Source organism: Mustela nivalis, assembly GCF_964662115.1.
Source record: "Mustela nivalis genome assembly, chromosome: 5".
NCBI classification, from domain to species: Eukaryota; Metazoa; Chordata; class Mammalia; order Carnivora; family Mustelidae; genus Mustela; species Mustela nivalis.
This window is the reverse complement of record NC_139024.1, coordinates 59,076,067-59,089,786: the sequence shown is the minus strand read 5'-3', so window position 1 is coordinate 59,089,786 and position 13,720 is coordinate 59,076,067. Positions and strand designations below refer to the sequence as shown.

The 13,720-nt window shown below is 39.8% G+C and overlaps 1 protein-coding gene across 30 annotated transcripts in view; it reads right to left on the bottom strand.

Annotated features, from left to right (window-relative positions):
• Positions 1 to 504: 504 nt before the first annotated feature.
• HIVEP2 (HIVEP zinc finger 2) overlaps positions 505 to 13,720 on the bottom strand; it is a 198,309-nt gene continuing 185,093 nt past the window's right edge. For all 30 annotated transcript variants that reach the window (XM_082730848.1, XM_082730839.1, XM_082730842.1 and 27 more), the window contains 4 exons: positions 13,277 to 13,452; positions 10,486 to 10,587; positions 8,804 to 9,699; positions 505 to 2,998 (listed from right to left, as the gene is read on the bottom strand). In XM_082730848.1, the coding sequence (XP_082586974.1) occupies positions 2,171 to 2,998; positions 8,804 to 9,699; positions 10,486 to 10,587; positions 13,277 to 13,452 (2,002 nt within the window). In that variant the 3' untranslated portion in view covers positions 505 to 2,170. The remainder of the gene's footprint in view (positions 2,999 to 8,803; positions 9,700 to 10,485; positions 10,588 to 13,276; positions 13,453 to 13,720) is intronic.

The following is a 13,720-nucleotide window of genomic DNA, read 5'->3' as shown; positions in this document are numbered from 1 at the left end:
AAATACTGATAGATTTTTGACCTTTAGTGAGTTTCCACTTTCATTATTAAAAAGGTACTAAAGAACTGTGATTTGTGGATATTTTATGGTATATTTATTTTAGTTGGTTTTTGCCTTCAGTCACCTGAGCAAAAATAAAGAGATTTCCCCAGTGGAATTTCAGATATGGATGCCTACTGAGAGGGAGGCAGAAGAGGAAATGATCATTTGATTTATTCATGACTCTGCAGATGCAATGTATTCTGCCCGTGCCCATGCTTAGGATTCAGTGACTCCATTTCTAGAGCTCACATGGTGGTGACCAGTATCTGTCCTAACTGAATGACATATGGAAGCCACTGACTGTCTTCTCACTTGTTAAAAGCATTCATGCTCAGCATACCTCGGAATGGGCAAAGCCTAGCAATTAAAAGCACAGATGGTATGTTGGTGGTATCAAAATTTCTTTAGAAACAAAATCAAGAAATTAAAATGTAAAACAACACATTAAAAACTAGACACCTCAAGCATGTAATTGTATATTTATTTCTCTTTTTAAAGAACACTCCTTAATGTAATTCAATATACAAACTTGGTTTCACAGAATTATAATCCACTATATAGCACAAAGATAACCCAGATTGTGTGTGTGTGTGTGTGTGTGCATGCACACACATGTGCATGTGTGCACACGTGTTGTTGTACCCCCTCCCTGTCTTCCATTCTTCCGGACCTACAAACAAAGGCTCTGCCAACCTTCCACACTAACCAAAGCGCATTCTGCATGTTGTGTACAAAAGACATCATCCTCCCACAAATTCTTTTCCCTGGAAAGCTTCTTTTCCCTGTTCCCCCTGAGATAGCCAGGAGCCTGACACTCTTCCCCTCTTTAAGAGGGTGAAGTGGCTTCCCCTAAAGCTGATGCCAACCCTGTTACCACGTGGACTGGCTGAGAGGAAAGGCTGGTGAGAGGTCTCCACACCCCTTCCCTGCGTCCACTCCTAACCCTCAGAGTCCAAGCACGTCCCCGCCGTCACAGCCTTAGTTCCGGTCACCATCTTATGCAGCAAGAACCAAGGATATCTGTAAGCCCAGGTCTTCTCCACGGGCAGCGCACAGCACTGCCTGCCAAGCCACCGGGCCGGCCGATAACCAAGCTCTACACAGTCCCATGTGCTTTGTCACTTTAATTTTTAAAGACACCCTAGCATAGGTCTGTGGCAACCTAGTGTCCAACTGAGTTACATAAAATTGTACCAGTGATGCACTTGTACATATTTACATGGGGCGGAATGTTTTCCCATATTTTTAGATGAGTATATAGATCAACATGTTCACATAAGACCAAATACTTTTAATATTATTTATAACTGATTTATAAAGCTTTGAAAAAACTCACAATAGCACATTGTTTACTTTAATGCTTTACGGTACTATAAGTTTAAAATCACAATCAGCACTTAAGTTATAGTCAATCCAGCAAACAAGAGACAAAAAAATTTACAAGAGTTAAGAACTGACTGATACATCCTTTATCTCTTTTTAACTAATGCATAAGTGCAGAATAAGATACTCTAGTTTAAATATCTTGTTTACAATATACATTTTTGTTCTAGTTACGCAACAGTAAATCCCATGCTTCACATAGAAAAGCAATCCACAACATTAAGAAAAAATGTACAATTTATGAAACAAAGTAAATAAATATTAGTATTACAGAATCAGAGCTGTACATAAAAGCTGTTTAGTTTTAATCATATAAAAATATGTTTTAGTGCAACCTCACATATATATTGATGCTGTTTTGCTTTACATCATTTAGATCCAAGTGTCCAAAAAAAGGAAAGAAATTACATTTATTACAAAGCAGATACACAAATTCTAAAATATGTACAAATTACTGCTAAAAAATGCTTATAAGAATATAAGCAAAGTAAAGAAAAGGCACAAACATCTGTACAATTTTAAAAGTACCAGACCCAATAGGTTAATTTCAAATTTTGTTTTGGTCAGGCTCATGATGACTTGTTAATTTACCTAATTCTTTTGATATAACAAAAGTATATATAATAGCAAACTACGGTAACTTAGGACAGGCATGCTATAAATTTGATTACCTCTATTTCTAGAAAAACAAAAACAAAAACAAAATGGGAAAAATGTGGAAATGAAAGTCTCCATGCATCTTAAATCAATGTAGTTGACTCTTCTCTGCTGAAGGCTCATTGCCTCCCTCTGTGCTTGAAGGTAACTCTTTGCCGCTGTGAAAGCCCGACTGTTTATCATCCACACGACTCGTGCCGTAAAATGTGGCGTGAGCTAATGCAGTCTGTGATGTACCAAAATTGTCCTTTTCACCATCATGCAAGTCAGGGTGGGTGGCTGAGGTACAGGGCTGACCTGGCTCAGGTCCACTAAAGTGTCTAATGCTAACATGTGCACTTTCCAAGGGTTTCTGGTGGTGGGCTTCCTGCACCCGCACTGGCTGATCTGCCCCAAGCAGAGCGGCCTCTTCTGTGGCAATCCGGAGAGAGGCAATGGCTTTTGTACAAGTCTGTATATTTTCCTCCTGTTCCCTCTCTGTTGCATTTAGGCTGTCTTCGGAAGTGCTCTGTTTCATCAACAGCAGAGGGGAGGAGGGCATGCTAGGTGGACCAGATGACTGCAAAATGTGAGGCGATCGCTTCTCGTGCTGCTTTGAGAGGACATAGGGATCCTTAGGGAAGGATTCCCCAGAGGCTCCCTTCTTTTCCTCAGAGCCCTCCATTGGCAGAGGCAATGTGGGTGGAGGATGTAAACCAGAAAGGGCCGGCGGCATGGAGTGAACCATTTGGATCCCACCAACTGGCACCATGGGGATAGGAGCTCTCACTTGCTGCTGAGAGTGGAGTGGAAGATGACTGAAGACATAGTCATTAGGACCCTCAGGGAAAAGGCTGGAGCCTGGATGTTCATAAGCACCTTCTTGGTCTCCATAGAGACTGAAGTAAGGAACCTGAGGTAATCCTCTTCTTAAATTCTGCATGGGGAAGCAGAGAACACAACCTTTAGGGCCTGGTACTCTTCAAGCGAGGTCAAATAGGTCAAGTTATTTCAGTCACTCATTCATTCACTCACTCACTCATTTAAAACACTTTAAAACTACCTCATCCCTTTACTGACTTTTTGCTTTTTAGGACACAAGAGATTTCTCAGTTGTCTTTTAGAAGCCTTGAATGAAGCTGTCGGTCTGTGAAAAGTGACTTTTGTTTTTAAACAGCAACACGATAAAACATGCAGTGTGTTTTCCACCGGGTACAGAGACACATTTCAGTTGTGTGTGTGTGTGTGTGTGTGTGTTTTTCCATAAAAGAGAATGAAAAGAAAATAATGCATAATTACCAGAAAAAGTTAAAAAAACACTAATAATAGGTTTTTAAATTCAAAAGAAAATAAAACAATTGCCATCTGTTTATATACTGGGAAAATTTTTAATATTTTTCTTAAGTGTTGATGAGTATAATTGGAGTGACAAGCCTGAAACTTTTTTTTTTTTTTTTTAAGTTTTCCACAGAACAGATGATGAAATAGTGGTGATAGACAAACTGGTTAGTCTGATGTGCAACACACTGGTTTAAAGGAATAAATCCCCATTCAAGAGGAACCCTGTGTGGAAGATTAGCTTCTTTACCAAATGATAAATCAAGGCCAGTTTTTTTAAGGCAACTCTCCATCAAAATAGTTAACATTAAACATGTCAAATAGTTTCAACTCATACTCAACTACACAGCCGAGAACCCAAGATTCTTATGTTTTAATATCTTCTGTTGATATTATCATGTTCATTTAAATACCATCTTGGCAATTATGAGGACACTTAACACTGGGGACCAGAACTCCAGATTTCATGGTCCCAGTCCTGAAAGAGAACTTATTTTCTGTAGCAAAACACAACTTAAGACTATGAGATTATCAAGCCTGAATGAAATTGGCAGGGTTTTAATTCCTGAGTTCATTCTTTTAATGGACTGTCATCTAAAAAGTATGCAGTTTTTTTATTTTTTATTTTTTTTGAGAACTTAAAGTCAGGTAGATATAAACTTGTCAAGTATGATAATAAACCAGGAGAGAGACCCTCCCCCCCCCAAAAAAAGTTCTAATTCATTTCAAGGATGTTTCAGTTCTAAAGCTCAACGTATGCTCTATACCATTAGTGATTCATTCAGTTCTATTTAGACTGTGAGACCAGCCTGGGAATGATAAATTATGCATTATCTCTGTTACTCTGTGCCATGCTTAGCCCTTATCCTGTTTTGGGCTACACCTTGTTCAAGCTAGAAACAAATTACTATCCTGGAAGTGCAGGGGAAGTAATGAAATCATCAATCCTATAATCACAAGGACCTCATAAGTTAGGGAAGGTGAGAATTTTATAATATGACAGTCATATAAATGCTACAACAACAACAAAACAACAAATCCCTCTTGTCTTTCCTCCGATCTAGAAAAAGGCACGTTTCCTACATCAAACATCAGTTAAGGTGGAGGAACTGTGACACCTATAGTCATAATCTTTGAAGATAACTAAATGAATCCTCTTTTAATTATAATTTAAAAAGATTCAAAGTTTAAAATGAAATGTAGCTTGGTCATTTTTCCATTTTGCTTTGGTTGCTATTCTGTGACATCCACTGCATACACCTAATCAGAATGAAGGTCCGTGAAGGGCCAAAGAGAGCTGTTCCATGCCATGGGATCTCTGACTCCAGGCTAACAAAGGGGTGATGAGTGAAGTGTCCTCTAACCCTAGAATATACTCAACGCGTTCAAAACCCCAGAATTCTATTTGTGTTAAGAATGAAAGCATCATATTCAGATCTTTGCTGATCAGCAATTAAATAATGACAACCCCAGAAGTAAGTGTGCCAGTAGAATTTTTACCATGTAAGCACTTCCACTGCTCCAAACACTGCCAGGCCTTTCCTATACATCCTCTTCCCCTGCATTCACCCCCTTCTTCAACCTCCAGAGAAACTCTCAACATGATTTTTCTACCTTGGTTTTTACCCTATCTGCAATTGTATTTTGTCTTGTAATTTGAGCCTTCTCATTGTGATATCATTTTAAATCTTGGTAAGAAACACCTCGATATGGGGGCGCCTGGGTGGTCAGTGGGTTAAGCCGCTGCCTTCGGCTCAGGTCGTGATCTCAGGGTCCTGGGATCGAGTGGAGCATTGGGCTCTCCACTCAGCAGGGAGCCTGCTTCCCTCTCTCTCTCCCTCTCTGCCTGCCTCTCCATCTACTTGTGATCTCTCTCTGTCAAATAAATAAATAAAATCTTAAAAATAAAAAAAGAAAGAAAAAAACACCTCGATATGGAAATGCAAATAATGAACTCGTGTGGGTTGTGTTATGTGTATGTATGTGTGTGTGAGTGTATATAACCCAGGTACCAGGTCTCTCACCCCACTCATCTCTTCAATATTGTCAGTAGGGGCTCTGGAAGCAAATGCAAAGAAGGAGGTAGGAGTGTAAGGGGTTCATTGGGAGGCAGAGGAAGCAGGGGATCTGATGTGTGTGAAGGTAAAGAGGAGAGGAAGCAGGGGCTCAGTTGGGATGGATCTAGGCTGTCACTGGCTGGGGGCCGCAGGGATAGTGTAACCTTAGCCTGAAAACTGAGGCCTATCCTGATGGCACTAACAGCAGGAAGCTGTCAGTTTACAGTGTTCCTCACTGCTGAATGGCAAATTCTTTCAAGGACAGAAATCTGCTTGGCCCACCTCCCTGGCTGCCAGAAACAGATTAAGAAACTGTGGCCAAGAGGTTAAGTGACTTACTCAAGATCACACAGATAGCAAGTGACAGAACTGAATGTTGACTCTGACTAGACACGATGTTCTTTGCATTGCATACTGGAAAGCAGACACATTTCTCTCTGTCTCCTTTGCTAATTTATCTGCCAAAACTTTAAAAAATGGAGTAGGAAGGCTTTTTGCTTAAAAAGGTTGAGGCCAGGGGCACCTAGGTGGCTCAGTCATTCAAGGGTCTGCCTTCGACTCAGGTCATGATTCTAGGGTCCTGGGACTGAGCCCTGCATCAGGCTCCCTGCTCAGCGGGAAGCTTGTTTCTCCCTTTCCCACTCTCCCTGCCTGTGTTCCCTCTCCCTCTCTCTCACTCTCTCTCTCTCTGTGTCAAATGAACAAAATCTTAAAAGAAAAATTTTTTTTTTAAAGTTGAGGCCAGGGGCACCTGGGTGGCTCAGTGGGTTAAAGCCTCTGCCTTCGGCTCAGGTCATGATCCCAGGGTCCTGGGATCGAGCCCCACATCAGGCTCTCTGCTCCGCGGAGAGCCTGCTTCCTCCTCTCTCTCTTTGCCTGCCTCTCTGCCTACTTGTGATCTGTCAAATAAATAAATTAAAAAATCTTAAAGTTGAGGCCAGAAATCATCACCATCCTTGAGCCACACGTGTTAGACCCTCAAAAAATACTGAGGAGCGAAAGACCTTCCCCCGACCCTTTCTTTCTTCCTTGCTTCTTCCTTCCTTTTATCTACCTATCTGTCTGTCTATCATCATCTATCTATATTAAAATTAACCACAGCGCATTAGGACAGAAACAGTAGAGCAGTATGATCCCAATGGTTGAGTATCATCTCCTCCAAACCTGCTCCCTGGAAACTACCACTCCAGGCTGATCCAGAGGATGAGTGTATCCTGAGAGCCTAGAAGATCCTTTCGTGCCACAGTCATGCTGGCCTATGACCACTTGGCCCATATCAAGCAACAAGACAAGGAATTACTAAAAGTATTTTTATCAAAAAGGTTTATTTTTAGGGTTATTCTAATTTAATATTGTCATACATTATTCAGAGAGGGTACAGCACTCCTCCAATACAGCAATCCTGAGAAACGCTTCTCATAGTATTGTCACTTCTGTTTTGCCCTGGCAACATCACAGAAAGATTAACTCCTTCTCTGCCCCTCAAAAATGATGTGAAAAAACATTAAATGGGAAGTGGTTTAGACCAACTTCCCCTTCTTCAGGGAGCATTCCCAGATCTAGTCCCTCTTGTCATATGAATGAAGCAGCAGGCTATAAATTTTCTAAAGATAATTTAAGTGAGTAATAGACCAATGGCTCTACAGTTGGCCTTCATCAATGGTAAAGTTTAATCATTGTGTTAAGCATCCAGGTGAACTGGTATATAAAAAAAAAAAAAAAAACTAGCTGCAAACTCAGTGATTAATAAAACCAATTTCTTTCCAACAACTTTCTGGTTATATATCCAAAAATTAGGTAAACTCCCTTAGTTCCCTTATTCAATTCCTTTGCCTAAATTGACTGTGAGTCGTTATTAGTTTTTAATAACAATAGTGTACTGGCATCAAAGACTTATATTTTTGTGACTGCAATCGACTGAAGATGTCCAAACATCTCACAGATACCTCAGTCTCAGTCCACCCGGCCACAGCCAGAACAGGAGAGCCTCAACACACAGGCTTTTTGCAGATCTACGACTTTCTACTTACACTGTAGTGGCATAAAATTCAGAAGATCTCTCTTTTCTACTTAACACCACCAAGACCAAAACCTGTGGGAATGTACTTCTTTCTCGTAGCTTGCTAATTCATTACCTTGGCAAACAAATCATGTCCTGACTGTGTACATGTTTCTGCTGTAATTGTATCACAAAGCCTAAATTGGTACCAACTTGTGAAAAGATGATGTTTGGGGCCAGGGAGTGAATTTCAGCAGGGAACTTTCCTGAAGTTTAAAAAGGATAAACTCAGCTCATGACTCAAGGTAGTGAAAAGGCAATGAGAGGAAGGAGCCTGGCCACCAGGACAGTGATAAGACGGAGCTGGAAATGGGTAGTGCCTTTGGCTGGAAGGATGGTATTGAGCCACACAACAGAAACCCAGAACAAAGAAAGAACAGCAAAAAGTAGACACCAGGAAACCACAACACATTTAAAGCAAAGAAACTCAAAAGTCATTCATCTGTCTATGCTAAGTGTCTGTTTCATTAATTTTTTAAAATCCTATACACACTAAAAGAAACATCAAGGTCTGCCATCCTATGGAATGAGGGAGGGCAGATGCTTTTTTTATAGATTTGCATTAGACCCACTGCCTATATTTTATCCATGACTGTTAACTGTTGTTATCTACATTTATAATGAGTGCACACCCTAGAAATCTCTGGAACTTTCTCCCTGAGATCTCCCAACTTTGGGCCCACCACCTCACTGAGCAGTACACTTGGAGTGACTCTCACTGAGCAGGAGGTGGTAGTAATGACACAAAAAGCAAAGGGGTTCATGCCTTTCACTCACAACATACCACAGGGGTCACTCTCCTCTCCTAGTCACTCACTGGTTTCACATGATCACTCACTGTGAGCAAGGTCATAAGTTTATTTAAAAAAAAAAGTATTGAAAGTCAATGCTAATGCCTAATCCTGATTTGGAAAAGTTCTATAACTGAGACCCCAGTGGCCCTGATAGTGTCTGTCTATACAGTTCTGTCATTCCAAAGACTTCACCTTTCCTACTCATGTGAAGGTTTCAGTTCATGTCCATAGTTGGTGAAGCTTAGAAAGCATGTAGAAATGCCTCACCTGTTCCCAGCTGGAAATGCACTACTGCTCTGATGCAATACTATACTTGGGGTCATGCCACAGTCGTGTTACTAACAACAGCATGTGAGAAAATGTTCCCTGCTATTTTCAGTAACCAAGTTCACTGTTCCCCATGAGAGATACCCATGTTATAACAAGTTTCACATAAGTGTGTTATCAACACACTTTGGCTTTCACATTAGAAAGAGAAAACTAATCATACTTACAGGAGGCCCCAATACAATTGGTTCTGCTTGCAAATACTGCCCCATGGACAATGGTGGGTTATGGTATAAAGCCCTTCTGGGAGATGGTGCTCTTATGGTGGTCATGTATCTTCTCTCTCTTCTGGGAGAGAAGTCTCTTCTTGTCGTGATATCTTTCCCAGGTGATACTGGCCTCCTTGGGGACAGATGCCTTCTTGGTGAAACATCTCTTTGTGACATCTCTCTTCTCAATGCAGCTTCCTTTCTTGGTGAAAGATGTCTCATGGGTGACAGATCTCTCCTAGGTGATAAATGTCTTCTGGGTGATAAATCTCCTTTGGGTATCAGATACCTCTTTGGTGAATTATCTCTACGGGGTGAAGAGTCATATCCTGGTGAGGAATGGTGGCTTGAGGGTGAGAAGTCCCTCGGAGAGGAGCTGGGCTCCGAAGACAGCATGTACTCTTCATCCGCACAACTTGGGATGTCCAACCTGTCTTTGTCCGGTTCTGAGTCTGTACTTTTGCTCTGGAATAACCTCTGGTATTCTGTCATCTGAGTATCTTCACATGAGTCACTTGGTGTCATCAGCTGAGTAACCTGAATACTTGGCAAAGTAACCAAATAGCTGATCAATGAAGAATGCCCCAAGGAACTATCTGAAGGAACCCCATGGGGCACAGCGCCAACATTCACAGGCAAGGATGAGAATCTAGGAGGCTGAGGACTGGTGCTTCTTGATCTTGTTTTCGGCGTCAAATCTCCCTGATCATCAAAGTCATCGTCATCTTCATCATCTTCATCATTATCATCTCCATCCTCACCATCTGATTCTTCGGCATCTGAGAACTGATGATCAGTTGAAATGCTGGACATGCCATGCTTCTCAGCTGCTTTGTGCAAATCTTCCATCGTTTCTGAAACAATTGAATAGACAGTGAAGATCAAGGTCCAAACATCAAGGATGGGAGCTAATTTGGACACCATCTCTTTCCAAAATCTCCCTTCCAACCCTGAAGCCCCTAGAATAGTCTCATCTCTGAACTCCTATCACACTCACTAGGCACTTACCTGGGAGATCTTACACTGGTTATTATCCTTTTATGATTAATCTGATTCATCCCCATCCAACAAAAGTACTCTAGAGTAGGACCTTATATCTCAAATGTCACATGACCCATAAAAAACACTCAACAAGTGGGTATGGATAATGCTGTTAATAATGAAGCTAGAAGAAAAGGAAAGCAACAATATGTCTCTATAGGTATAAACTTACATATAAGTAATATATCTCAGAAAGTCTGACTGGACCTCAAGTTTTCTATTCAGGTTAATGATGGATTTTTTTTTTTTCCCTCTTAATAGGAATAATGGCACATTAAATTGTTTTTCAAATTTCCCCAGACGTTTCATAAAATCTAAATCCCTGTCACAACACAAGAATAATTCGATCTCCTTTATGGTTGTAGAAAGAAGTATTTTCATAATGAGGCCTTTTTTTCCCTTCAGTCAGAATTGAAATACATTTATTTCTTCTCAGTAGGTTGTAAGCAATTCAACATGTCAGATTTCTTCACTATGTTTCATATTTAATAAAATGAAATGTGATCAGTTTTTTAAAATATCAAAACTTGTTTTGTCACCCCAGCCACAAAGCTCCAGTGTGAAGAATGAAGAGGTCAGTCAACTAAATTTTGTAATACCTGCTTCTTCGGTTTCTGTATCATCCACTGATGTCATTGAAACACCCAACTCCAAACATTTCTTCATGTGTGCTTTAGACTTCATATGCTTTGTTAGGTTTCCTAGAAAACACAAGCAAAAAAAAGGATAAATTAATTCATTACAAAAATGTGATGATTGCTCCAAAATTAAAAATGAACTATATTGAGATAACATAGATTTGTTTCTACCCACTACCCCTTGCCTTGAACTTGATGAGAACAATCTGGCTCCTGAATACACGAACCACTCAGAACTTTGGCCCATTTTCAAGTTTCCTTCCCTCTAGAAGACTAGTGGAATAGGGTCATACCTTTTAAGAGTATGTTCTAAGCAAGACTGGGAATCCCAGGCTTTCCTGGCTGAGAAGAGATCTAATATCTTTGGCCCCAACAGGCCAGCCTCCTAGGCCTGGATATAAACATAAACGGGGTGACATAAACGAGGTCACACACCTCAGAGAAGGTTCAGATCAAACATTCTCATCAATACACCTGAGACCCCAGACCTTCTGGCACTGATTAAATTTAGATCAATTTCCCAGGCTCCTCACTGGTCATAAGAAAAAAATTATGCAAACTTATGCCAACGCCAACCTTGTAAATAAATTCAAAGATCCATACACATACTTAGCTAACTACTTACAGGGAATATCATTATCCGTGTTTACCATCTATCTGTCTGGTATATGTTAGCAAACTTATGACAGTAGTTTTTAAAGTTCTGCAATATTTTGGTAATTCCAAATATTTCCAGGCCCCTACAGTTCTTATTTATCTAAAAATGTTTTAAAGATCTCAAAAATTTTTAGAGCCAGGTCATCAAGAATTCCTAAATCTATAGATTAATTAATACATCTGTATATTAATGGAAAATACTGGCTTCTGCACAGGTGCAAGTTACCTGTGCATGTGAATGGGTGTGTAGGTAGTGTCAAGATAATTTATTTAGATCTTAATATGTTTCTCTTCGTCTATTTATTCTTTCTCTTTTTTCTCCATTTCAATAGGCAGTCAAGCTTTGGACTCTCATCTTCAGGATAGGTTTTTAGTTAGAAATCTGGCTCTGAAATAACTCCACCCTGGCTTTGGTTGACTGAAGCCCCGAGCTTCTAAAGGGATTCCAGTTGGGGAAGCGGGTAGCACCGGGCTTGCAGGAGGTGCTCCTTCCACAACTGTGCTCAGCATCTGCACTCATATACATGGTTTGGGATGACAGTCACTTCAATGGAAAGCTGGAAGGGTTTCCCAGGATATTGTGCTCATTTTAAGATTCTGAGACATTTGCACATTCCTGAAGGGTGACAAGGAAATGCCAATAATGACCAAGAATAAATTATTTCCTGCTGAAATTCCATGACAGTGATCCAGAGCCAAATTTAATTTGATTTTTTTTTAAGATTATACAAACTAAGTCTTTATTTTTTTATTATTATTATTTTTTAATTTGATTTTAAAAAGCCTAGAAACATGACATTTCTTCACTCAGCGTTTCACATAGCTATACCCACGGCAAACCCCTATGCCCGGGGAAAATCTACCAGTGGTAATGACTAGCAGATCTGCAGTTTATAAAACCAAAGTTTGTATTTTCTTATGTCCTGGGGAGTCTCTTGAAGAAGTTCTAAATAAAAGGCTTGACTGCAAAGGTGGATGGTATTTAAAGGACCTTATGTTTATCTCTTTTGAAATGCAAATGAATATTCCCTCCTTTTTTACATGGCTTCAAAGGAAACCTCCCATAACAGAGATACTTCTTAATACAGAACAAACAGGTATATTGAGAATCTACTCATTTATACTTCTGACAAACCCGATAAGACAATTTAGGATATTGGCTATGGGAGAAAATAGGTACAAATTTCTCTACCAAAGATAATCTTATCTGATATTTATTTTTCTTGACATGTAGTGGAGCAGAATAATGGGCCTGCCAATTTTAAGTTAAAGCATAGGAAATCATATGAGGTTAGTGAGGGGGTAAAAATCCATTAGATCTAAAGTACATCTACAGCAAGCTGTGAACATACTTCTACAACTCAAACGACCTCTAAGTTACTATTGTCTGTAATCTGAGAACACTGAGCATATGTACATTTCCATGATTTTATAAAATGATGGAAATACAATCAAAGCAACCTTCTTGTATAAAATATTTTCATATAAATCTACCTGTAAAAGACAGAGTATCGTTTTAACGCAGGTCCTAGTTTTATGAGATTCACAGCTGTGGTCTGAGAATAAGAAATTTTCTCTGTGCTGATAAATACACGGAACACAAGCTATCAAACTTCTATGCATAATTAATGCGACTGTGGATGGAGGGGCCCACCTGGGAGTCTGTGGGTCTCTACATTATTTATAATCTTGAAACTGACCATGGGCACATGCTTTCTTCCCAGCTGCTGCCTTGCTTTTCTAATGCCGCTGCATGAACTGTCTCCCGGTGGTATTTCAGTACCGGTGCAAAGATTATCTAGACCACACAACATTTCCAACAAAGAGTAATAGCAAGAGCAATCCAGGCAATTCTCAGCCACTTCCTTCGGAAACAACTAGCCTGGCCCCAAGTCTATAGCTCTTACTTAAGTCATAAAAGGAGCCTCAATGTCTCATGGACATCCTTTGACAGCTAACATAAGGGAGAAAATACATTTCAAAATCAAAACCGTCTTACTGTCAATGCAAGTTAGTTATCAAATCGTATTCAGAATCCAAGGTAACCATTAAAAAAAAAAAAAAGAATTTTCCTCTATAAAGATGAGAATTGTACCTTTCGTTTTGAAGGCAAAGTTACATAACTTGCATACGTAAGGCCGGACATCAGTGTGAGTACGGATATGCTTTTTGAGCATGCTTGGCTTCTTACAGCGAATCCCACATTCTTCACAAATATACTTTCCGCGTCCACGTCCTCTGACATATACATAATCTTCATTTGATTTATACCTGTTTAGAAAAGGGGAATGCCATGTGTTTTCAAATAGTTCCAGTGTTTTATATATCAACCCAGAAGCTGTTTTTTTGACGGGTACATTTTTTTTTTGAGTGGCAAAATTTTTATGAGGGTTCTTTACAATTATTCAACTTTACTTCTATGAAGCCTATAAAATTTATGCAGTAAATACCTGAAACCACCAAAGAATAGATTTGGCATTGAAAGCAAAATAATTTTTCTATGGTCTTCAAAATGGAATTGGGTCCCTCTATTAAGTAT